Source organism: Fusarium phalaenopsidis (genome assembly GCF_050370095.1).
Source record: "Fusarium phalaenopsidis strain FUZ10S chromosome Unknown contig_32298, whole genome shotgun sequence".
Classification (NCBI taxonomy): domain Eukaryota; kingdom Fungi; phylum Ascomycota; class Sordariomycetes; order Hypocreales; family Nectriaceae; genus Fusarium; species Fusarium phalaenopsidis.
The window spans coordinates 2,341,565-2,364,697 of NW_028145407.1; the positions used below are offsets into that span (position 1 = coordinate 2,341,565).

At 52.4% G+C, this 23,133-nt stretch overlaps 10 protein-coding genes and 2 non-coding genes across 12 annotated transcripts; 2 read left to right on the forward strand and 10 right to left on the reverse strand.

Moving 5' to 3' along the window:
• Nucleotides 1-103: 103 nt before the first annotated feature.
• On the reverse strand, nucleotides 104-175 carry LRP88_07278. The gene has a single exon. It is a non-coding gene; the product is annotated as a tRNA-Asp (tRNA).
• Nucleotides 176-623: 448 nt separating this feature from the next.
• On the reverse strand, nucleotides 624-1,303 carry LRP88_07279 (uncharacterized protein; the record flags this gene model as incomplete). The annotated part of the gene is made up of 3 exons (XM_083243811.1): nucleotides 624-936; nucleotides 996-1,054; nucleotides 1,115-1,303. The coding sequence occupies 3 exons, from the start codon at nucleotides 1,301-1,303 to the stop codon at nucleotides 624-626; spliced, it is 561 nt and encodes a 186-aa protein (XP_083101035.1).
• A 564-nt stretch (nucleotides 1,304-1,867) lies between these two features.
• On the reverse strand, nucleotides 1,868-3,217 carry LRP88_07280 (M20 family metallopeptidase; the record flags this gene model as incomplete). Its single annotated transcript, XM_083243812.1, has 2 exons — nucleotides 1,868-2,273; nucleotides 2,322-3,217. 2 exons carry the CDS (start codon nucleotides 3,215-3,217, stop codon nucleotides 1,868-1,870), a joined length of 1,302 nt encoding a protein of 433 aa, XP_083101036.1.
• Nucleotides 3,218-4,536: 1,319 nt separating this feature from the next.
• Nucleotides 4,537-4,883, reverse strand: LRP88_07281 (uncharacterized protein; the record flags this gene model as incomplete). The annotated part of the gene is made up of 2 exons (XM_083243813.1): nucleotides 4,537-4,679; nucleotides 4,733-4,883. 2 exons carry the CDS (start codon nucleotides 4,881-4,883, stop codon nucleotides 4,537-4,539), a joined length of 294 nt encoding a protein of 97 aa, XP_083101037.1.
• Nucleotides 4,884-6,323: 1,440 nt separating this feature from the next.
• Nucleotides 6,324-8,147, reverse strand: LRP88_07282 (ASST-domain-containing protein; the record flags this gene model as incomplete). The annotated part of the gene is made up of 1 exon (XM_083243814.1): nucleotides 6,324-8,147. One exon carries the CDS (start codon nucleotides 8,145-8,147, stop codon nucleotides 6,324-6,326), a length of 1,824 nt encoding a protein of 607 aa, XP_083101038.1.
• A 986-nt stretch (nucleotides 8,148-9,133) lies between these two features.
• On the forward strand, nucleotides 9,134-10,174 carry LRP88_07283 (urea carboxylase-associated family protein; the record flags this gene model as incomplete). Its single annotated transcript, XM_083243815.1, has 3 exons — nucleotides 9,134-9,371; nucleotides 9,467-9,916; nucleotides 9,969-10,174. 3 exons carry the CDS (start codon nucleotides 9,134-9,136, stop codon nucleotides 10,172-10,174), a joined length of 894 nt encoding a protein of 297 aa, XP_083101039.1.
• A 133-nt stretch (nucleotides 10,175-10,307) lies between these two features.
• On the reverse strand, nucleotides 10,308-11,526 carry LRP88_07284 (uncharacterized protein; the record flags this gene model as incomplete). Its single annotated transcript, XM_083243816.1, has 2 exons — nucleotides 10,308-11,094; nucleotides 11,213-11,526. The coding sequence occupies 2 exons, from the start codon at nucleotides 11,524-11,526 to the stop codon at nucleotides 10,308-10,310; spliced, it is 1,101 nt and encodes a 366-aa protein (XP_083101040.1).
• Nucleotides 11,527-11,979: 453 nt separating this feature from the next.
• LRP88_07285 (chromo domain-containing protein) lies at nucleotides 11,980-12,573 on the reverse strand (the record flags this gene model as incomplete). The annotated part of the gene is made up of 1 exon (XM_083243817.1): nucleotides 11,980-12,573. One exon carries the CDS (start codon nucleotides 12,571-12,573, stop codon nucleotides 11,980-11,982), a length of 594 nt encoding a protein of 197 aa, XP_083101041.1.
• Nucleotides 12,574-13,272: 699 nt separating this feature from the next.
• LRP88_07286 lies at nucleotides 13,273-13,364 on the reverse strand. The gene has a single exon. It is a non-coding gene; the product is annotated as a tRNA-Pro (tRNA).
• Nucleotides 13,365-15,312: 1,948 nt separating this feature from the next.
• LRP88_07287 (carbonate dehydratase NCE103) lies at nucleotides 15,313-15,984 on the reverse strand (the record flags this gene model as incomplete). Its single annotated transcript, XM_083243818.1, has 1 exon — nucleotides 15,313-15,984. The coding sequence occupies one exon, from the start codon at nucleotides 15,982-15,984 to the stop codon at nucleotides 15,313-15,315; it is 672 nt and encodes a 223-aa protein (XP_083101042.1).
• Nucleotides 15,985-17,559: 1,575 nt separating this feature from the next.
• Nucleotides 17,560-19,415, reverse strand: LRP88_07288 (uncharacterized protein; the record flags this gene model as incomplete). The annotated part of the gene is made up of 2 exons (XM_083243819.1): nucleotides 17,560-18,834; nucleotides 18,882-19,415. 2 exons carry the CDS (start codon nucleotides 19,413-19,415, stop codon nucleotides 17,560-17,562), a joined length of 1,809 nt encoding a protein of 602 aa, XP_083101043.1.
• A 1,716-nt stretch (nucleotides 19,416-21,131) lies between these two features.
• LRP88_07289 (uncharacterized protein) lies at nucleotides 21,132-22,682 on the forward strand (the record flags this gene model as incomplete). Its single annotated transcript, XM_083243820.1, has 1 exon — nucleotides 21,132-22,682. The coding sequence occupies one exon, from the start codon at nucleotides 21,132-21,134 to the stop codon at nucleotides 22,680-22,682; it is 1,551 nt and encodes a 516-aa protein (XP_083101044.1).
• Nucleotides 22,683-23,133: the final 451 nt, after the last annotated feature.

Here is a 23,133-nt window from a genome sequence, read left to right on the forward strand (position 1 = left end):
TGCAAGAACACCACGAGAATGATCTTCAACCAGCATTTCAAAATCCAACAAGTGCAAAAAATTACAAAGAAAAAAGGAATCGCGTCTTGAAGACGCTGGCGATCTCTCCCGCCGGGAATTGAACCCGGGTCTCAAGCGTGACAAGCTTGCATACTGACCACTATACTACGGAAGATGATGGTTGTTGAACAACCATTGTAGCGAGTTCGATGCCACGGAGAGCGCGAGATGATGCTTATGAGCGCACACGGAATGCAGTTGTGAATGGAGACTCTAGAAAACCAGCGCGATGAACGAGAGAAAACAATCTGGGTCCGTCACACAGGGTCAAGTTGAACTGAGGGTCCTCGTTGTTGCACCGTTGCTCGCCCTGAGGCAGGTGTTCCTTGCGATGGGCGTCACCCGAAAGGAAAGGGCGAGCAACGGCGTTCCTTCGTCGCTGTCATTCCCATCAACTTCAAAGGCCACCAAGAACAACAATCACGAACATGCGTACCTGATGAATCTGTAATGGCCATGTGACTTTGACTACTAGCCCGAGTAATCCGACCTCAGAGTGATCCCCAATGGCAAATACACATTTCTGGTGTCCTGCCCTTGTCCACATCTCTCCTCATGAACGATCAATCGACCTCCTCAAGCTTAGTGGCTGCCTCGATCTTTCGAATCAGGGGCGCCACTCTAGCCAGAACAGATATCGCAGCCGCCTCCAGATCCTTGATGCCCAGGAACTCAACCTCCTGCTCGCGAACACGGCTACTCCAGCTTGGGCTGGCCAAATGAGGGTAGTAGCCAAAGCAGCCCGCGTCACGGGATTCATAGGGACCGGCGAAGGGGTTGTACCAGGGTGAAAGGGGACTGGCGAAGAGGTCTGCCCAAGTCGTTTGACGGTGTTGAGCATCGGCCTCGAGGATGTGGTTGTTCGGCTGGGCATCCCTAGAAGCTTGTCAGAGGATGGGAAGATCAGAGAGAGTGTATGGGAGGTTAAGACGGACTCGCTCTCATTCAAACGGCCCAAAAGGACTTGGTCGAGTCCCGGGATGAGCTCAGCGAACTAGGTACCCTGGTTAGTAGAGTTCAAGGCGCGACCGAAGCAATGACGATGGAAACTTACATCCTCCAGGGTGTTGCGAGTGACGACCGGGCTGAGGTCGAGTATAGGTTTCTTGAAAAGCACCAGCTCCATGTTCCGGGCTGCATCAATGGTAGTGCTCTGGATCGTATTCTTCGAGGAGCCTTCTGGCTGCTCCGCGGGTCGATCACCCTCGGCGGCTAGGGTGTTTCCGCGGTGAAGGGAAGCCATCGTGGATATTGACCGTCGTTGGGAGGTTTCGGAGGGATGTGTTGATGATGCGGTGGTTGAAGTCGTACCTCCGGATTGCAGGTGGCCTGGTGAGAAGGTGAAGAGTTTTTGATTGAGGCAGAGGAGAGCCTCGAATAAAGAGTCTCGCCCATGAGTGAACACTGGCTACCAGGTGTTCGCAGCTGCCAGGCAAAACAAGCCTGCCGAACAAGATAAACGGCCAATAAAGAGCTAGTTTATGGTTATTCCTCAGCTTTATGGTAACTGCATCAATGCCCTGGTAGCTCGAGTAGCGATGCGAGCCTGCGGTTTTGATGATGAAGTGGCCATGAAAGGTGGCTCGCAAGTTCAAGCCTGTACTACACACGCGACCCAAGAGACTTCTTGATTCCGACATGTATACTTTATTAAAGACTTGACAAGCAATTTGCTATCAATGGCAGCCATGGTCTGCAAAGCATTCTTCCGCGTGTATCCCATGCCCGAATTACAGGCCCGTCTTGTACCAAGCCAGTAATGCTTTCTGGCCCAAATGTCCAGTATGTGCTCGCCCGCTCATATCCATTACATGACCCTCATGGCGTTCATCTCCGCCCGCGTGTTTATCTCCTGGTCGGGGTAATCCGGAGTGTTAAAGTCCTTCCAAGCCCCCGCCGCGAACTCATCGTCGGTCAACACCCTCCATCCCAGCAAAGCCATGCCGTGGGCGCAAGACAGGGCTATATCAACAGCGACCTCTGTTCCAGACGCTTGGGCAAACTTGGCCTGGTGAGGCATCGCGTCCTTGGGTGCGGGGATTCCGAAGGCTCCGTGGAATGAGGGCACTGCGAACGAGACGTTGCCCATGTCTGTGGAAAAGGTGAAGGGTTCGTCACTTCTGGGGATCACTTTTTCGCCGAGAGTTCCCATGATCTTGGCAAACTCGTAGCTCAGAGTGTCGTTTATGCGGAGCTCTGTGTAAGCGGGCGCCCTCTCAAAGTTAGTAGAATACTCGTCATGGGTATACATGGGATCTTACTCGATGTAGTTCAGCTCGCATCCTGTTGCTTTGGCCGCTGCTTCAAAGCAATTCTTGACTCGGTCCAGCAGCTCCCTTCCACCCTTGATGGTTGGGCTGCGGATGTAATAGTTCACCCTCGAATATTCGGGGATCACGTTTGGCACAGTTCCTCCGTCCTCAATCACTCCGTGGATACGCTCATCTGGCCGCACTTGCTGTCGCAACATGGAAATGTTGTTGTACGACTGGACAGCTGCATCCAAAGCATTGAGTCCCTTCCAAGGCTCTCCACCAGCGTGTGCCGTGTGACCGCGGAACTCGACCTTGAGCTTCAAGCTGGCGATGAACTTGACGCCCGCCAGCGCTCTAATGCCTTCGGGAAAGGCATGATCAGCTGTCGGGTGCATCATGATAGCGCTGTCGACATTGTTGAAGGCGCCGGCCTCCAAAAGCTTGACTTTTCCTGCGCCGCCCTCTTCTGCCGGAGTGCCGAGGATGCGGACGCGTCCTTTAATGGGAGACGCCTTGATCGCGCCGACCAAGCCGACGAATCCCGCAATGGACGAGGTCGCGATAAGATTGTGGCCGCACGCATGGCCAATCTCGGGGAGAGCATCGATTTCGGCGCAAAAGACGACGAGACGGCCGCCAGATCCGTACTCGGCCTCGAAGGAGGTCTCGAGGCCGTAGGCATGTCGAGTCACGGCAAAGCCCTGTTTCTCGAGAAAGGCTGTGATGACCTTGTGGGCTGTGAACTCTTTGTAGCCGAGCTCAGGGTTGTCATGGATGGTCTTGCTGATGTGTCTCAGGTCTGAAGCACATGCGTCGATGGCAGCTTTGACTTCTGCGGATGGGAGGTCAGAGCCTTTGGTCCCAAGAGAACCGCCCATCAAATTCTGAGTAAACGACGGCATTTTGATGAATACGGGGATGTTTTGAATGGCTAGGATGAGTGTGGATGAGGAGCTGAACGCTTGACACTGGCATGAAGCCTCTTTAAGTAGAGTTAGCCGGACTTGACCAAACCTAACTTCCTCCCCTCTGCCAAGAATCATTCGATTGAGGTATGCGCAACCCCCTCTCTTTGAGTTTTCTCGTGTTTTTTCAGCTGCCCAATAACTCTTACCCTCAAAGCCCCATTCCTATTTGCCGATGCTCTCGTTGACCCCGTTCCGCACATGTGCAACATCCGTCGCCACTGATATCCACATTCCTTGTTGCCGACGTGACACGAGCGGCATGTCTCACTGCACTCGACCGTTTTCATATCAACATTTCCCCACGTTTTGAGAGGATTTGATCCCGCTTGCGTCTATGACGGATCATTCTGCGTGAGATGGCCTCATCTTGGGTTTGCCGGGAAGGGAAATCCGTTCTTGGGTGGGTGGTTTGACTTTCAATAGGCTATCTCTCTCGGGTCAGGCATTTACCCTTCCGTTATTCCTTATATGGTTATAATCACTCTTGTAAAGGGTTTCGGTTTCAGTTGCCAGAAGTAATGCTGTGGCTTGCGTTGTATATTCGTACTCATGAGGGGCGTTGGGGGCAAGGAGGAGCACGACCCGCGGCTCATAGTCACGTCCGGTATTCGGAGTAAAGGCGAATTGAAGTGCAAATATTACAGTTCTATGACTTTCCAAGTTTCTGCTTGCGGCATGAAACCAAAGTGCAGGCCTTGGATCTTGAGCAGTGAACTAGAAAGCAACTCAGACACCACCCGAGGTTATGCTTCATGCTCTCCATTGATCCTCTTAGTTCTAGGAACATACACTAATATCATTCCTCTCGATTTTTACATAGGCCTCGACTTGAGTTACCGAACAAGATCAAGAATACCCTTGGCAAATCGTTGAAGCGGTTCAGACCTCTTTACAAGTGCCAGCCTTCTTCAACAAGTCAACATGGTTTAGTGGTTATCGAAGCCATTTAGGATACAATCACTATGCCCAATCTAAAACTATCGCTCTGAATAGTGGTGCGCTTTCTAGTGAATTTGGCCATGCTGAGCTTGGGCTGGCAATGAGCCAAGAGGTGAAATGAAATGCCTGGATTTCTCATTCACAAAAAACGAGTTAAGAACCGGTGACATGACCTTCACAATGGATCCCAATATTCATGATTTCATTTAAACTCCAAGTAACAACTGTGGTAGATGTAAGAGCTCGGCGTAAAGCTTGTCCCTCCAACACAACCTGCCTCTACAAGCAAGGTATAGTCTCTTGAAGGTCGCCCCTTAACACTCAATAGACCAAACATTGAAGGGAAACTTGGACCACCCAGCACCATCAACCGTGTTTCCAATACCATTGCAGTTGGGCGAGCTGTAGATGTCGCAGACAGCACCATCAGAGTATCCAGAGATAAAGGGACGTCCGTCTACCGATCTATGTTAGAGTTCATAGCTTGCAGCTTGGGGAGCCGTTTCTTACCTGCAGAGACTAGGTTTGTGCAGATAAAGGCCGGGGCGTCAACAGGGATGCACTCAGTCTTGCCCTGGCCCTTGCAGACGTTGACCGTGGCAGCTTGGGCAAGGGTGGCCGCAGTGGCAGCGATGAGGGTGATCTCGGTGTAGAACTTCATGGTGGAGGTATTAAAGACCTAGTTCAGTGTGGCTTATGAGAAGTTTCTTTTTTTTGGTGTTGTTGGTGAAAGAATATCAGTTCCAGGGAGAAGCTTCAACCCTTTATAGATTTCATCCATCATCGTTCCAAGCGGTGTAGTTTGAGGTAAATTGATCATCCTCCCCCTCGGCCAGACTCGCCCTCCGCGCTTACATTCCACAACATCAATGTCTTGATGAAGCTCACGATGTCTCTGCTGATCGCACAAGCTGGTCTGCGGATCCCTGCCCAGCGAGGTGATCCTGAACTACTGTGTGACTACCTGATTGGCTACGGCAGTTGAATCCTGTCTTGGATATAATCTTCCGCGGGACACGTCGATCAGTCGTCTTACTTGGGGCTAGGCTGACCCGAGATCCGAGTATATGCTTTGCTGACGGGTAGGGGATTTGTTTTGGGTGATTGGACTGGTGTTGTGTGACAAGGTTGAAAATTGTGTCGATCATTACCAATCTGTGCTGATGAAACTATTCGTATAGGTCGGGTTATGTCGAGTTCGGGTTTGAATACTGGCAAGGTAGACAAACCAGGCAATGCAAGAGAACTTGTTGCAGTCGAGGTCGCCAATCTTGAGGCAAAGCACGAATATTTTGCCTTTTAGGTATGAATCGGCACTGTGTACTCAAAACGTCAGGGCTGAATCCTCCTTCAGTCTCTGAAGGCATCATGTGTGAAGTGGCATCTCTCGTGGAACCATAATCAGCTGGCAGCTAAACACTCTAATTCTCATTTATTCATCACTTTTTTCAGAATTCTCGTATCTCACCCCTAATCCCTAAACATGCCCACTCATGGCTATTCATCATCATATTCAGCAGCCTTGAGCTGCCATGAAAGACTGGCTTGGACAAAAGACAATTCAAGTGTAGTCGTGAAAGTCCATTAGCAGCCGCATCCACAGGCCTTGCAGTTCTCAACACTGCAGCCCCAAGTCATCGAGAACTTGTTGTAAATCGTGTTGCAATCCTTATCGCTCTTACACTGAATCCAAGAACCAGTACCATCCTCCGACGTCCACCAGCACCAAACACCCTTGACACCTCGGTTACACTTCCCCCAGCAGTATCCCTTATCGCAGCCTCTCTGTTTGGGGCCGTTGTAGCAGGCCCTCTTCTCGATACCCCCCTTTTCTTCGAGGAGTTCCTTTGCCTCAAGGAGTGTGACGAGGTGCTCGCGGCACTTTCGGAGCCTGGTAATTCCGTAGCCTGACGTGAGGTTGTCGAGCTCCCATGGCAGCTCATCACGTTGCAATAGGCGGACCTATTTTGTGGCTGATTTGATGATACTATCCGGCAACGTTGCACTCGCGAACTGACCTCGAGTTGAAAGAAACGAATTATTGTAAATGTTGAATATCCATCATTTCGCTGTAAACTAGAAAAATGACACACTTGCCATATCAAGCTAGACCTCCCAGGATCTTTTGAAGCATGCCCCCTGTCCTTGACGTCTTCTTGTCCTCCACCACCTTGAACGTCGACTTGAACTTTGTCCCCTCTATACATCCGACATTAGACTGCCGAATCTCCTGCCCTCCCCTCACGGCCGCCACCATGAGACAGGTCGTCTTGTTGAAAGCAACAGGTAGGTCGAAACCCGTCTCGAAACCCCAGGTTACTGCTTTCCCGAGGGGGCGCATCGCCACGCCTGGCTCGACGGTGTACACGTTGTACGCTTCGATGTCTGTCGCTCCGTTCCAGCTCACGTAGCCCATCACCACATCGTTGGGTTTCTCCACCACGAGGGCTGGGTCCCACTGCGCGGGCGTGCCGTGCCACGTCTGCTTGAAGGCTCGGTAGGACTGCACCGAGTCGTCGTGTCCAAAGTGGCCTTCCCAGCGGAGGTCGGTACCGTCGCCGGGGCCGAACTCTTGGACTACACCGCCTTCGCCGTAGCTCACGAATTGGTTGTTGTTGCTGAGGTCCAGTTGGTAGCTTCCATAGTCTGTTGAGAAGCGAGCCCTATCGGATTGCAGCACGCGGAGGACGGTGGGCTTTTCCGTCGGATCAGGGGGAAGCCTCAACTTCAGAAGAAGACCTCTTGATGGTGTCTTGCCGTTGTCTTCTTCCGAGTTGTGGTTGTCAAACATGCTAATCATCATGCCCGTTGAGGTAGCGTTGTGTGCCCTGACATGGTTCTGCCAGCGGAATCGTCCATGAGCCGGCAGAGCTCCAAAGCTTCCTCCCTTGCTGTTCCCCTTCAACTCCCAGAGTACTCGTCCATCAGATCGCGAAATCAGGTAGACGGACCAGAAGTGGCGGCTACTGATGAGGAAAGAGTCGTGGCCCACGAGCTGGATCGAATTGAGGTGGAAAAAGTCGTAGGGGTTCCTCTGACCTCCATTTCCCATAGTTGTAACGCGGGGAAGCATTGAATCTTCAATTCTAAAATGCTCGAGGGAGCTCCAGCTGAAGAGGATCTCCTTGGTCTCGATGTCGATCTCAAAGAACATGGAATCGGCGACATAGCCGTCCACAGGGCCTCCGATCAATCTTAGGTCCGCAGCCGTGGTGTTGTAAGCCGTGACGAGAATCGTTCCTCTCGATGTGAGCTCCATTTCGTGAAAGTCTAGGTTGCCGGGGAACTTTTGACCAAATATGGCGGACATGCTCTCTTCCAGGTTAACGACTGTCTCTTTGTATTGATGGTCGAGGAGAACCACTTCGCCGAATCCATAGCCGTTCCTGTGTACACCTCGCCAAATGGTCAGATACTGCTGATCTTCGAGGGCCTGAACCCCCATGCCCTCACTAGCGATGGACTCTTCGTGGGCGTATATCATCTCGGCGTTGGTCTTCATGATGAAGGAAGCCTCCTGCTTGAGACCCTTCTCATTTCCCTTGGACTGCGGTGTAATAAAGACGTATCCTTTGGATTGCTGCTTGCCGTTGGTCGACCAGCTGATGTGAGGCGGGCTATGCGGCGAGCTCTTGAACTTGCGGTAGGGATATGTCTTTTGGTTCTTTGGTGTCACGACCTGAAAGTTGCTCCAGGAATGAAATGTCGGAAACGTTTTGGATCCGGTAACGGTCGCCGTCGGACCATTTGCTGCTTCCGCTGCTGCGATCACGGCTTCGTCGGCTGTTTGAGGGAGCGGTTGTACGAGGTCATCGCGATGAATTGCGACTTGTGATTGCATGACAAACAACCACATAAGGAGATTGAGAGAAATGGCGACAAAGATGAGCCTCCTGGCCCATGGTGAGCCAGATACTACCACCATTGTGTCGGTTTCATGGCCTGAAGAAAAATTGGCTTGCTGAACAAGAGGGGCGTGGCAGAGGGGCGAAACCAGCCGTATAAAGCGTCTGACAGTCGACGCAAGGGAGACTTTAATCGCGCCCGTTGACAAGCCACGAATCCTCACGAAACGAAGCCATTGGATCGACAGATATCCAATTCTCGTGTCGGGAATGAGCCCCTGTCTTGGAATTGAGAATGTCATTCCAGCTGGGCGCATGTTGCAATGTGGAGGGGTGTCAGTGGTGTCTCCCTTGCGACACGAGGGACGCTCATTCGTGAGGTTCTATCCCTTCTAGACTCTTGATTGACGGGACCTGCATGATGAGAGAAATTTGATACATTGCAATTGCAAAAAATAATGGGTATCTGCAGCTTGTCGCATGTAGGTTCAAGGGGTTCCAGATGACTGAGTGTCGATCCCAGGGCCGACAACTTGATACAACAGCGACTGGGGTGGTTCAACTGGGCATGTAATGGATACCCTGGGGGTATTTACTGCGTATTAAGCTTAAATAACTCGGCCGATAGGCAACTACGTTGATTGGACTCATCAAGACCATTGCGTGATAACCACGGCCTACAAGCGCAACCACAATAGTCGCGACAGAGTGTAGTAAATATACTAGGGTGCTGAAACCATTACTATGAGGACATACCAAGCTAGGAAATCCATGGTGCACTATTAATGCGTGTTTAATGTGCGTGTTCCCATCCTCAAAGACTGACCCCCCAAACCTGGGGATAACCTCACTCACAACCCCGCCAAAGCACGTCAACCACCCGCGATACCATCACGTTAGCTAATCACCCCTCCACGATAGCGTCCTCTCCACCCCGGGGTCGGAGGTACATCTCCGCCATCGGATACAGACGGCCAAAGGTGAAGTGGGGGGGTGGAGGACCTCAAGACTTTATAACCACGAGACAAAGCCTGATCTTTCTCAGTCAGAATCATCATCATTCAAAATGTCTTCCAACGGTGCCGAACGCCTCAAGAACCGCAAGCCCATCAAGAAGCCCGTCCCGGCTTACCTCCCCTCTCCCGGGTCGGTGCTCACCGTTGATAAGGATGCATACACTGCCATCCGGGAGGCGCCGAGGGAGTTGATTGAGGAGTTTGTTCTGCCTATCCGGTCCGGGAGGGCGTGGAAGGCCCCGGCGGGATCGATTGTCAAGATCAGCACGCCAGAGGGTCCCCAGGTTGGTATGCAGTTGAGTCGAGTGTGGGGTTGAATGCGGAGATGTGAGAGTGTGTTTGTGAATGTGTTGGACTTTGGCTGATGACTTGACCTATAATAGGCGACTTGAACCTTTGGAACCTTCATAACCCTCGTGAGCGTTTCTGGGCTAGCCGCACCAAGCAGCTTCACGCCTCGCACGTTTCCACCTACGACCGCCTGTGGTCCAACCTCCCCTACATGCGGCCCTTAGCTACTATCCTCACCGACAGCCTGGACTGGTACGGCGAGGATGAGCACGGCGGTCGTGTGCACGATCTGCTTGGCACGCGCTGTGATCCTTACATCAACACTGTTCTGAGCGGCGGACAGTACAACTTCCAATGCCACTCCAACCTCACCCGGGCTGTTCTTCCTTATGGTCTGAACGAGCAGGATGTGCATGATGTTATCAACATCTTCCAGGTTACGGGTCTGGATGAGAAGGGACGGTATTTCATGAACCCTTCGCCAGCTGAGCCTGGTGACCACATTGAGTTCCTCGCTGAGCAGGATCTCTTGATGGCTCTGAGTGAGTTGCCCGTTTCAAGTTTATTTGTATAGTCCACTAACAGATGCATCAGGCACATGCCCCGGTGGTGATCTCTCGCTCTGGGGCTTCGGAGCGGCCAGTGAGGATGAGATGATCAAGTGCTGCCGTCCTCTCAAGGTCGAGGTGTATCGCCTCAAGGATGAGACTCTGCTGCAGAAGCATGGATGGAAGCCTGCTGAAGTGTCGGGCTATGTTGGACGTCATGGCATGGATGTTCCTCTCGGCGAGAAGAAGTAATCAAATTACTCAAGAGTGTTTGAGATATGTCAAGATAGCCAAAAAGATGTTCAATTCACGCCAATGTTTCCTGATGGACGGAGGGGTGTTTACTCTTTTGCTACATACCGCCAACAACACAAACACCATCCCCTTACTGAGACTTGTCTGCCTTGGCCTCAGCAATAAGCACTACATCATCCCGATGCTGCATCAACGCAACAAGCGCTCCTCCAGGGCCAGAAAGCAAAAGGCTCGTCGCCACTCCTCTCGCAAGATTCGTCCGCTCCTCTCCCGACGAAAGCTCTGGTCGGACCTGCAACAGAAGATGAACGGCCCAGATGAGACCGGAAATAGATCCGATGTACAGGTCGTAGTTGAAGAAGTTGTGCATCGCTGAGCCAGTATCCTTCATGGGGGTGTATGTGTGTGGTGCGTCGGGAATGAAGACCCTCTCCAGTGTGAGGCTTCTCGCGACGCCTTGAGGAAAGACGCCGGGGAACATGTTGGCAGCGATGAGCACGGCGTATGTGCACATTTGACCCATGACAGCCACGTTCCAGGCAAAACCGTACGCGTACGAAAGAGCCTCTCTATCAAGCTTAACTTTGGGTGTGAACGTGTCTTGACCAATACTCATCCGCTTGACAAGACCAGCAAAGAGCGTCTGGAGCACGACTACGTGCAACGGGAACCAAGTCCAAATGACGTTGAGCCATTGTCGCAAGTTATCGTCAGGGAAGGGAAAGGCGAGGAGTCCACAGAGTAGCACGTATCCCAGAAGAAACACCGGGACTACCGTGTGCAAGCTTGTGTGATCCCGGAGGTAGACGGTTTGAGAGCGGGTCACGTTTGATGTCCAGAGGAGGTGGACTACCGCAAATAGAGGCATGATGAAGCCAAAGCCGAATGCTTGCATCAGCATTCCCCAGATGATAGGGCTGCAAACGTCAGTAAAGGCTCACCTCTCGGAAGGATACTACTCACTTGAAGACGAGACGACTCCATCCAACGACCCTCTGACTCTCAATCATAACAACCAAAAAGAAAGGAAGTAACTGCGCCCCAAAACAAAACGCAAACAGCGAAAGCTCCGGCCTAGACCCATCCACGACATTCGCCCAGATGAGGTTGGACAGGGCGAATCCGCGGTCCAGCCAAGGCACACCGGTGTAGTGTCTGAGCAGAAGCCGCTCGGAGCCTGGGAGGAAGCGCGGGTTGGGGTCATCGAGGATTTCATTGAGGAGGGCGGAGTAACCGTTGCGATCGAGTTGGATGAGGAGGGCGTCGAAGGCGAAGATTGAGAGGATTGAGAGGGTGATGATTATTGGGATGATGCGGCCGGATAGGCCGGATGAAGAAGATGAGGGCATCGCGGGTGTAGAATTGATAAGATCAATTATCAGTCAAGATGAAGCTTATCAATTGTTCATGTCATGTATTGGTAGAAGTTGTTGATAGAGTTGAGATGGAAACAAAGAAAGTTAAGGTCACGATGTGGCCTCCACCTCGAGCCAAGATTTCCCGGTCGCATCGGGTCAGCATTCTTCAGCTCCGCTGCATGGCTTCGTGATCAGGCATCCATAAGTAAAACAGACAAAGCCACATACAATATGCACATTAAAACTACCATCAAGTAACCCATACAGTGCATCAACTCTTCCAGATACTCCAAGAACAGCCTCGTCGTCGTCCGTGTCGCGTAACCCAAGCCAACGTCCAGCGTCAAGCGTCGATCATTACATCCATTGCGTTGCAACATTTTCAATCCCTTTTCGTTCCGTGTCGTTCAAACCCTCGCCAAAAACGCCTGCCGAGCCCAATTTTCACTTGCTACCCTTCTTAAAGCCGTCAAAATAATCATCAACCAGAGCCTTTGCCGCCTTCTCGATCTTCTTTCGATCCTCCCACGTCTGCTCGCTCTCGTCATAGCCGACCCACTCAACCAGGACCTTCTTCTTATCCTTCGAGTGCTTTCGGATCGCAAAGATGTCGTAGACGCCGGGTTTCTTAGGGTTGTCGGGTCGTCCGCCCTTGGAGCGCCAGTAGTCGAAGAGGGCGGCGGGGGCATCCCGATGGATATTCTCCTCAGGCTCCCAGGTCTGGGGATGTTCACTCCATTCAATTTGAAGCTGGATCTTGTTCTTGACCCAGCGATGGTTAAGGATCTTGTTGAAAGAGTAAGACTCGTCATCCTCCTCCTCTTCTTCGTTTTCGTCGTGCTCTTCCCCCTCGGTGTCGTGTTCCGCTTCGTCTTCGGGTTCGGCCATTTCCTCGTCTTCATTCTCGGGTACAGGGGGGCCCTTTCGTACCAGCCGCTTATAGCGCGGGCTCATCCCATCATCCTTCGGGGACGATCCCAGTGATGGCGAGAGTTGGGGTTCAATGGGCGAACGAGTGTCAGTGCCGGGGGTGTTCATCTTGACAGTCGTTTCCTGTTCTTGAAGGTAAGTGATTTCTCCGGTCGTGTCGTGCGATGCTGTGATGGAGGAAGCATTGCTTGTTCGGTTGCGCTGTCGATTTAAATAAGTCAGTGTCTGCAAAACAAGAGGCAAGCGCCGGGGTAGCTCTGCCCTGGTGAAACATACCGGGCTGCGAGTGTCCGAGTCTGATATCCGACCTAACGCGCGTTTGGCCCTAACACGGTCCTTTCTAGAGTATGTCCTTTCCCGTGGATGCGGAAGCGGCTTGGGCGGCTCGGGTGCCCGTTTGCGCGGGGAGAAAATAGACAGAATCGTATCCATCATGAAGCGGCGGAGTATATGGCGGGGAGAGAAATTGGAAGGGGAGTGATACGTCGGGATGTCACAGAAAGAAGCAACTTCGAGACGGAAAGATCGAGGCGGCCTGGAGCGTTAATCTTGCGCCTGTTTATGTTTTTGTTTGCATTGCAACGTCCCGACGGCAGCTTGATACGGGCCCCACGCAGATGACGCGCGAGGGGCATCGCTTCATGTCATGACACGGACACACGTGACCAATCAAAGTGGATCCACAAACGGCTGAAATCTCAACGCACGGCACGTGAGCAAAGACGAGTAGCAACAACAAACAGCAAGCTGCTTCAGCACATCCCAGCCAATCTTGCAAAAAAAAATTACTTCACACGGCAAAAGAAAGGGTCTGGCCGGGGATTGAACCCGGGACCTCTCGCAAGCTGTAGCTGTAGGGTTTGCCCTAAGCGAGAATCATACCACTAGACCACCAGACCGAATCACGTGTGTTTCACGTGATGCTTGTTGTTGGAAGGAGAGCTGCAAACAGTGGTCATCACTGGCAGCCAGCTAGATGGGATGCTGTAGGGTAAAAGCGGCCCGAGATAACGGAGGAGCGTCAACAGGATAAGCGGAAGAGAACTTTAACACATTAAACTATTGGTTGCAATTAGATGTGAACAAAGTTAAATCTCAATTACTTTTGACTTCACTGTCTCATTTTGTCTGGTCCTGCTGTCGTTGTCTTGTGAAGTGCCAGCTTATCCGGTACGCCAGCTCAGGTGGGCAACGCCACCAGTAGACAATCACGGAACCACTTTATCCTTGTGGACAGCCACGTCAAATACCGGGTCTTCCAAAGCCCCGGGTCATCAAAAGAGGCCCTTTTTATGGAGGGACGCTTAAACCCTAGGAATTCCTGCAGGTCGCCAAAGACTTGGACCAAGGCAGCAGTGAGAGGTGGCGAGTCGGCACTATTGGTACCATACCAACAGTCCACTTCACTCATGTTCAAGATCAAAAAGAGGCTATGTCATGTTCTTTAGGATCAGATGCGTTTGAGACAGGTCAGGATGAAACCAGATTACATTATTGCGCTATCATCAGTCCTAATTACCTTGAGCCCAAAGGCACGCTCTGCGTTGAGCCATCAAGGTTACTTGAATGCACCCATCCTGGTCTCCAGCTTTCATCTTCACCTAACCCACGAGAGCAAGATCTGGAATGATCTCGCATTGCTAACCAGACCCCTCACACCATGGTAAATAAGCTTATAGATGGTGGCGTGCGAAGGGAAGCGTGAGTCCGTCTGCTCGATCAGCGACCAGGCAAAGATCATGCAGTGCCAGCATGGCGGGTTCTTATTCCAGGGTAACCTTGACACCAGCAACTCTACACAGGATGATGCGAAAATAGACATTGCTGTATCAAACTTGAGATTGCTAGTGGCATACTGAGAATTGTAAATCTGATAGAAGTTAGAAGTTGAGGTTGCGTTCAAGTCGCTTTTACACAATCCACTCGTTCGGATGATGGACATGGCGCCGTAGCAAAACCATGCAATAAACAGCCAAGAGATCTCCAAGACTGACGTCAGTTTAGATACCTGAACAATACCACGAGTGAACCCATCAACCAAGGCCGAAGATCAGCTGCCGGCACTCAAAATAAGCACCGCTTGGCGCAATGAGCAACGGTCCTTGCTTGCAAGTCTGCAAGGCACGCCAAGTGGATGTCCATCCATCGTGGGGACCCGCCATGCGAAAATCGTACGATGTGTGGGGATGTGTTCTTCGGGGGTTATCACGTGACAAATCGTTCTCGTCCATATTTCATCGTAGAAAGCTGGAATAAAGACGGAAGAATTCGACTCTTGGGAGTCTAGAATGATTCTTGAGTGAGATGAGTGATTTCTCAGAAGTGGAACCATGATCTCATCTATAAATCTCCCAGAGATATCGTCCGCAGCGCACACACCACCACCACTAGCATCTCCCAGCTCACACCTTGAAGGCCCAGACCGCGGAAAGGATCTGGGGTAGGGGCCCAGGCCAAGCCGTGGTCCCTGTAACGGTCGCTTCGTAGGGCTGGAGCTGAGGGAAATCATCCCTGCATATCAGGCATTTAAGGAAGCGCTACCGACATGTTTAAATGGTCGACGGTTCACAGCTGGTCCGTGTCTGGGGAGCTTCATGAACGTCTTGGATGGCTTCAATCTTGTGCAGAAGGGGTCTTAGTCTTGTTACACCGTTCTGACAACTCTCACGACATGTGCTCACTACACTTGCTCACGCTTGATCAGCGCAATACTCATCTACGCGCAACCACTTAATGTGGTCTCATGGTTACTCATGTCGTCACTCAAACACTTCACACAGTCACTCAGGTACGTCAGGCAGTCATGGGAATCTCGCTTCTCTCTCATAGCACCAGGCCACGCTTCCATTACTTGTTATCGACGAGGTTGTAAATCTTCTGGATATCATGTAGCACCGCCTCAAAGTCAATCTTGAGATCCTTGAGCAGACCGTCCTTGAAGCCAAAGACCCAGCCGTGGACGATGGGGTACTTGTTCTGGGCGTACGACTGCTGGACGTCGGCTGACTTGATGACGTTGCGGCACTGCTCAATCACGTTGAGCTCGACCAGGCGGTCGTAGCGGGCCGCCTCATCCTCGATGGCGTCGAGCTCCTTCTCGTGCAGACGGTAGACGTCGCGGATGTTTCGCAGCCAGGGGTTCAGAAGACCGAGGTCCTTGGGAGTCATGGCGGCCTTGACACCGCCGCAGCCGTAGTGGCCGCAGACAATGATGTGCTTGACGCCGAGGTGCTTGACGGCGTAGTTGATGACACCCATGGCGTTGAGGTCAGTGTTGCAGACGAGGTTGGCGATGTTGCGGTGGATAAATGCCTCGCCGGGCTCGAGGCCGCAGATCTGCTCGGCGGGGATGCGAGAGTCGGCGCATCCGATCCAGAGGTACTCGGGGGCCTGGCCGGCCGAGAGGTTCTTGAAGAAGTCGGGGTTGTGCTTGGCCTTGGCCTCTGCCCAGGACCGGTTGTTGTCGAACAGCCGGTCGTGGCTCTGCTGGAGGTACTTGGTGATGTCCTGTTCAGCCATCTTGCGCCAGTCGGACCGGGAGAGCTGTGATGGTGGAGGGGATGACTTGGATGATGCGAAGCGTGGGTGGGAGAAGAGGGTAGAGCGTCTGGCTGATGAGAGGAAAAGAGAAGTTGAACGAGAAGAAACAGAGGATGAGAACGAAGAAGAAGAGAGGAGGGAAGAGGAAGAAAACCGAGAGGAGATCATTGGCGACATCCAAGGATTGGTTGAGTTGCAGCTACGTGCTTGCGAGTGCGACCAGGGGTAAAAAAACGGCAGGCGGGAACACAGGCACTCCTGCAGGGTTCCTTTTTCTGGCTTGGCAAAGGGTGAAAAAAAGAGCGCGTCGCCCACAGGCTGTTGAGCGGTAATACCGGCAGGTCTGTCGCTATAACCTCACTGTGTGTGGTGTGTGTGGGCGTGGGCGGGTGTGAGTGCAGATTTTGATGGAACCAGAAAAAGGACGGGATCCCACGGAGTAGGCGCGGAGAGTTACCGAGATTCTACTCAGGGCAAAAGCTGGACTAATTTGTTGAGCCCCCATCGTCGCGTCCCGTCCTTTGCCTTGGTTTTTTCTCTCCCTGGCTTTCCAACAAGCTTCATTTGGTTGGGTGTCATTTATCGGTGGCTCTGCCGATTAGCGATCTGCGATACGGAGCCCGGCCCGTGCGTAGCCGTCCATCGCGGGCAGTTACATCACCACCCGGGGAGTTGGGCCGGGGTTACGTCGGCAGTTGGCGAGACATGTCCGAGGTTGATGAGGTCGATTGAGAGATTGAGGCCCTGGATGAGGTGGATTATTAGTCGGCTATTTAATTGATGCTCATATGTATTGATAATGGCAATTGTGAGAGCGTTGGTGCTTCTCGGCGCCCCCCACCGAGTCCTCGGAGATACTTGACAGCCACCGAGGAAATACCCCTCCTCCCCTCTCCATCTTCATCCCACCATGAATCCCACACTCGTGCACTTGCAGCTGCAGAAGCACCATAAACAATGACCAGGACCCCCATTCTGTTTCCTATCCCGGCGGCCCGGTTACCGGACTGCAAACAGCTGATGCGCGATGACGAAGGGTGCGTCTCCGTTGCCTCTTGCTAGGCCGAGGTTGGTGTCCTCGATGGTTTGAGTTGATGTTGATGGACAGCGTTGATTGAAATACGTGGCTTGCGCTTTGATTTTCGAACTGACAGATCCTGGTTACTCTGTTCATCTGTCTGATAGTAAAGACATGACACTCTTGTTGACCAGGGTCCACTGGGGTGGACGAAACTGAAATCTGCTCACCATCGAGGTTGACAACCTTGGATCTCAGCCCGAGAGTTCCTGGAGAAAGAAAGCCTTTATGATTGGATACCTTCTGATAACCTGGTCTCAATCGCTACCTCTGATACGGCATGACTAGGTTTGGAATCTTTGCACTTCAACTCAAGAGAAAATGTGTCTTGATATTCAACTACCTACCTGGGTATCCAACAATATTCGAAGGCCAGCTTTAACGGGCACCAAGTACATCAACCGCTCTCCCTTTTGTATCCTACATTCATTCAAGTCCTTCTCATCTCACATTCATTAGTCTCATGTCCATCCAGCTCAAGTCTCCCACTTGGCCTTGAGAGCACCAAGCTTCTCCCCAAACTCCGAGATGAACTTGGCCACATCCTTTCGCTTCATAAACTCCCGGTACTCTGCCTCCTTCTCCGTAAATGCGATTTCTAGCTTGGCCACCTTGGCCTTGTTGGCGTCCCATACATCCTCAGCTGACTTGAGCAGTATCTGGGAACTCTGCATCTTCGCCTGCTTCTCCTTTAGGGTATTGCGGTGCTGGTTCAGGTTCGACTCGAAGGCTTTTTGGATCTGCTCGCACTGCTCGGATGTCATGGTGTTCATGGCCGGCATGTCCTTGAACCAGTTCTCTAGGCTCTTGGTGTCCTGTGCGATCTTCTGCGAGAAGACTTCCCAGTCCTTTTTGTGCTGGTTATAGGTCTCGAACCTTTCCGCGTACTGCAGAGAGCATGCCTTTTGCTCCTCTAGTGCCTCCTGTAGTTTTGACTTGACAGCCATCATGGCTGTGTCGCTTCCCTCCATGTCTGCCGCCGCCTGTTCGGGTGATGGGAAGGAGAGGCCTTGCAGGAATGTACCGATGCTCTGTATGGTCCCCCCTGTATCCCGGTTTTCAGGGGTACATCTCTTCTTGACAGGTGCCTCAGAGATCCCTAAGGGATTCTCTGAGAGAGAACTAGATCTTGGTCTCTTGGCTGACGGTGTAGGGGGGAGGGTGCTGGTGCTGTCGTTGATAGTTGTGAGAATGTTGAGTTTTGAGCCGTTGGAAGGCTGCTGCTTCAGCCCAGACTGGGGAGTAACGGGGAGTTTCGGCTTCGGGCTGTTGAATGTTGACTTCTGTTCGGTGAGAGGAGTGCTGGGGGTTTTCGGTTTTGGTGTGTCCGGGAGTTGTGGCTTCTGCTCGGACTGGGGGGTGCCAGGGACCTTTGGCTTCGGAGGCAGATTCTTTTCCGATAGCAAAGGCGATGCTTTCTTTGGGGTAGAAACAGGGCTCTTCTCCTTGCCCAGCTTGCGAACCAGAGAGCCCTTGCTGCGCTTTGCAGTGCCAATGCCGATACCCTTCTTCGTGGCACCGCCCTTTGAAGATTGACTGCTTGAAGAGGCTTTTGAATGGTCCTCCTCATCCATACTCACTCCGCTATCAGCCGAAGCGGCCCTCTCATACCGCTCTAGGGCCGCCACGACAGCGCTCTGTGGTGACTTGGGCTTCCAAGTCGGAGCGAAACTGCATGTGGCCGGAAACTCATCAGTCCCTAGCACGGCGTAAAGACCACTAAGGGCCGAGGTAGCAGCTTTGGGGCCGCTCTTTGCTGGGTTAGTTAAGTTGCAACGAGATGCTGGAGAAAACGTACAACTCCTGACAATCTCACATCCCAGCCAGGGTAATGGAGTTTTACCCAGAGCTTCATCACCCGGTCCACGTCCTGGAGGCGCTGTGGAGAAGGAATTGGGTCATAGTGGCGGATCATGATGGTTTTATGTGCCACGTCTCGTTGAATCCTCACCACGGACCAATGGTTGGGATCAAAGTGCTGAAGGGGCGCCAGAAATACCTTGTTGGAGGGGAGCGGTTTGAGAGGGACCCTTGAGTCGGTGGAGGGAGGTGACATGTCAAAATAAGAGGGATGGACTATCGTCGTGTCCTTGCTGAGTGCTGGGTAGGTGGCCAAGAGGGCGCACATGTGTGTGGCCTTGAGGGAATGTCCAACCTCGAGGGCCTTGGTGACCTCAGCCAAGATGGACTTTGAGAGAGCTGGCTTTGTGGGGAGCAGCTCAGGTGTGTTCCTGGTGCTTTCGGAAGCCATTCTGGTTGAGCCTGCGCAGACGATGCTGTCAACGGCGTCTCTGCTGGTTCCGGACGTTGTAGATACAAAAGGTTGTGGCATGCTACGTGATGATGAGATGGAGGGGGTCTGAGGCAAGGTCGCGCTGTCCACCGGATTTGGAGACGTGACGGACATGGCGGGTGCCAAAGTACGTAGTACAAGTAGAGCTCACTGGAACCAGCCAGTGCCGTCCGAACAAAGAATTGAATGGAGGGGTTAGCTTAGGAGAGACAGAGAGAGTCTAAGAATGCAGTGCTGCAGTCTGGCAAACTGCAGATGATGTCAAACAAGAGGGGGGAACAGGAAATCAAGAAAGTGAGGCGAACTGCAGGATAGGAGTTGGCAGCAGCAGCAGGTGAAAGAAAATAAAATTTCCACATGGAACGCGATAGCGCCATCGCTCAAGTGACTGGGCAAAATGCAATATGAGGCACACGCCACTAGGGATGGGGATTGGGCAGCGGGATGGGCTTTGACACACAAGCCCGGTGCAGCGGGTTTCCTTGTTCTGGTTGTTGGTTGCCGTTGCTTTTGTTGCCTGTTGGCTCCTTTTCGTTTGTGGTTTCACAGATGATTCTGTGGTGCAGTGCAGTTGTTTGGCATAGATGATCTACGGAGTGCATCTCAACAGTGTGATTCGACTGCATAGGCGAAGAGCGTAGTAGCCGAGCCGCTGCAGTTTGCGACTCTTGCTTCTCGTCTACTGCGTTTGCTGCACTTTTCACCGCTTGCTGACAGACAATAGTGACAGAATCTAGTGATGCAACCTGCGATGTGATGGAGGCTGGTATGGAGGGTGGCATGGCTGGAATTTGGGGAAGTGATTCGCGACATTGCTTTTTTCACCAAAAGATCTGTAACGCTCCCTTGCAATGGCGGGGGTAGGGGTTTGGGTTCTGGACCAAAGCCCTTGGAGGTGAGTCATGTTGAGCAAACGGGCGTCACTCTGTTGTCACCGTCTTCTTGGGTTAAAAGGTACAGTCTAGTTTATCGTCCAATTGAAGTCTGTGTCTGTTGTGTGTGTGTGTGGGAATTCTCATGCGAGTGTATGCTGGTTCCTGTGAGACTGGGTTGGCTGGCGTTGAGTTAAGCCCGGCAAGCGGCAGATCGGAATCGCGGGTATCTGTTCCCCAGCACGCTAGATGGGACTTGGTTTTGATGAAGCTTTTAACGGATAGCTGCTTTGACTTTAGCGGTGTGATGGATATTTGGGGGCGAGAGAACAGAAGATGGTGAGAGGAAACAAGAAGCAGGAAAGGAGATGGTGTCGCGTGCTCGGACCAAGTGGTGATGGCAAGGGGCAGGCCAACCAGTACAAGAGAAAGAGTATTCACATGAAGTCTATGTTGGAAATACACCAAGATAGAATTGTCAACTGAATGCTTTGAAGCTATTCTCGAAACTAACTAGATTAGATCGAATATCTATATATAGAGAAGCCTAGAGGACTGAAATGCTGCTTCAAATGCATGACGCCTCTCCTACACCAGTCTCTGTAATCAACCCCAGCTAAAGTCGCCGATTCGCCTACCAAAGTCCGCTTTCCTCCTCTAAGTCCGCAATCTGTGGATCACCTTCCATCAATTCTTACCATCAACTCCTTTCTTACTCAGCAAACATATCAGTGATGCTCCGAACTCCGCATCCTCCGGACTCCTCGGCGCCCAGTCTGGCCGATCGCCCGAGCGACCCGAAGATATCTTGGTCCATATCCCAGGACAAGCACCGACGACCCGTGGATGTCCATGTGAATCGATTGATACGACTTCTTGCGACATGACACAGGAAACCACGGCTTCGGCTGCACGCCGCGATGTACCCCCCGACGAGCGACGACCCGATGCGGGATACGGGTCTTTTCCTGCGACGGACCGCGATATACCTAAACCTGCGAAACAAAGCACGAGAGCGCTTGCTCCTGACTTGCTGCGAGGTTTACTCATGCTCACCATGGCTCTCGACCATATGGCACTCGCTTTGAATACATGGCAGCACGGTACTGGACGGGAGACGGAGATGGATGGTGTCGTGATCAAGGAGTGGAATAGACCTGTCGCATACGTCGTCCGCACCCTTACCCACCTATGCGCTTCCGGCTTTACTATGCTTCTCGGTGTTGGAGTCGTCTATCTCGGTCGGTCGCGTACAAGACTGGGCTGGTCGTCGCTGCGCATCGCAAAGTACTTTGCCGTCCGGACAGCTGTGCTGACGCTCATCGGCGTATTGCTCGGGTTGGCGGTTTCGGGAGGAAGAGTCTGGTTTATGAACTTTGTCTTGTTCTCGTTGGCCATCGATTACTTTCTCGCCGGGATGCTGTGGCTGGTGATCGACACTACAGAACCGTTGCTCGCGCGGGCCGTTACGCGCGTGTTTCCGGATAAGGTTTCAGAGGAAGACGAGGTCGACGAGCCTCTGCTTCGTCGTGATAGAGCGCAGGACGGCTCCGAGTTTGGTGTATTGGTTTCGTGGCACGTTCACAACGCTCTCCTCGCAGTCCTGGGCTTGATTACTATTTGGTGGAACATCTGGCTTTCTCCGACAAACGGACACTGCGAAATCAGGGACCACGCGTCAGACGTGATGCAGCCCCTCTCTGTGGCTGCGAGCGAAGGACCAGACGGCCCCGCCGTGTCTCACAATCCCCTGCTTGGCATCTGGTTCTGGATCACGCAGACGGAGCGCGTCATGTCTGTCTTTCCCCCCATGGCGTGGGTCTCGTTTGCCGTGTTGGGCTTGCTGTACGGGCGCATCGATGTGACGAGGACGTGGAACTCTGGTGTCGCTGCGCTTTGCAATCTGGTTGCCGGCTTGGGCTTCTTGGTCTTGTTTGTGCTCACGAGGGTGTTGCGCTTTGGAAACCTTTCTGAAGGGTGTTTGCAGGCGCCTGAGCACGACAAGCACCCTGATCGTAACCCGTATCTCGCGTCGGCGCAGTCTTTCTTTTACATCATCAAGTATCCCCCGGATGTGGCTTTCTGGGCGTTTACTCTTGCCGGCAACTTCTTTCTGCTGGCTTTCTTCGGTGGAATTCCTACCAGTGTGGCTAAGCGCTTCACGTTGCTACTCGACTTTGGCAGAGCTGCCCTGTTCTTTTACATCACCCACCTGTTCTTCATCTTTATCTTAGGCCCCATCATGGTCGCCTTGTTTGGTCACGATACAGGTATCCCGACGCAAATGGACCCTGGTTCCACGAGGGGCATCGACAATGCGTTTGCGTACTTTGGCATCTGGGCGTTTGCCATGCTTGTCATGTGGCCTGCGGTGAGGTGGTACGGCAGGTTCAAGGGCAGCAAGCCCGCCGACTCCATCTGGAGATTCTTTTAGTCACAGCTGGACTGTTGCATGTTTGTCGTCACACACGTTTTCTTTTTAGTTTGATAGAGTATACAAAAGTAGATTCAGCATCTTGCATCACATCTGCCCCCTTGCGTCTTCGAGCCCTTTGACAGACCATTATGTATGCATCCGTGTGTCCATCTCTTGGCCAATCGCCTGTATCATCACCTCCGAGAAAGGCTCGGTAACCAACCTCTCAATCCACCCTGTCCTCCCCTCCTGCGTCTGCTCTCATGTTTGTCACTATGTACAACCACAGCCCCCTCCCCGCCCAGCCTCTCTTCTCAAAAGGAACACGGGAGATTTGTCTTCGTCCAGGCCGTGATACGCGAAACGGTCGCTCACGGCACGTTGCTTTGTGAGATGATGTGATTATGCTTTCTAGGCTTTTGAGATCCTTACCGAAATGTTTGAGGTTGTAGAGAGACTTGACGAGGTC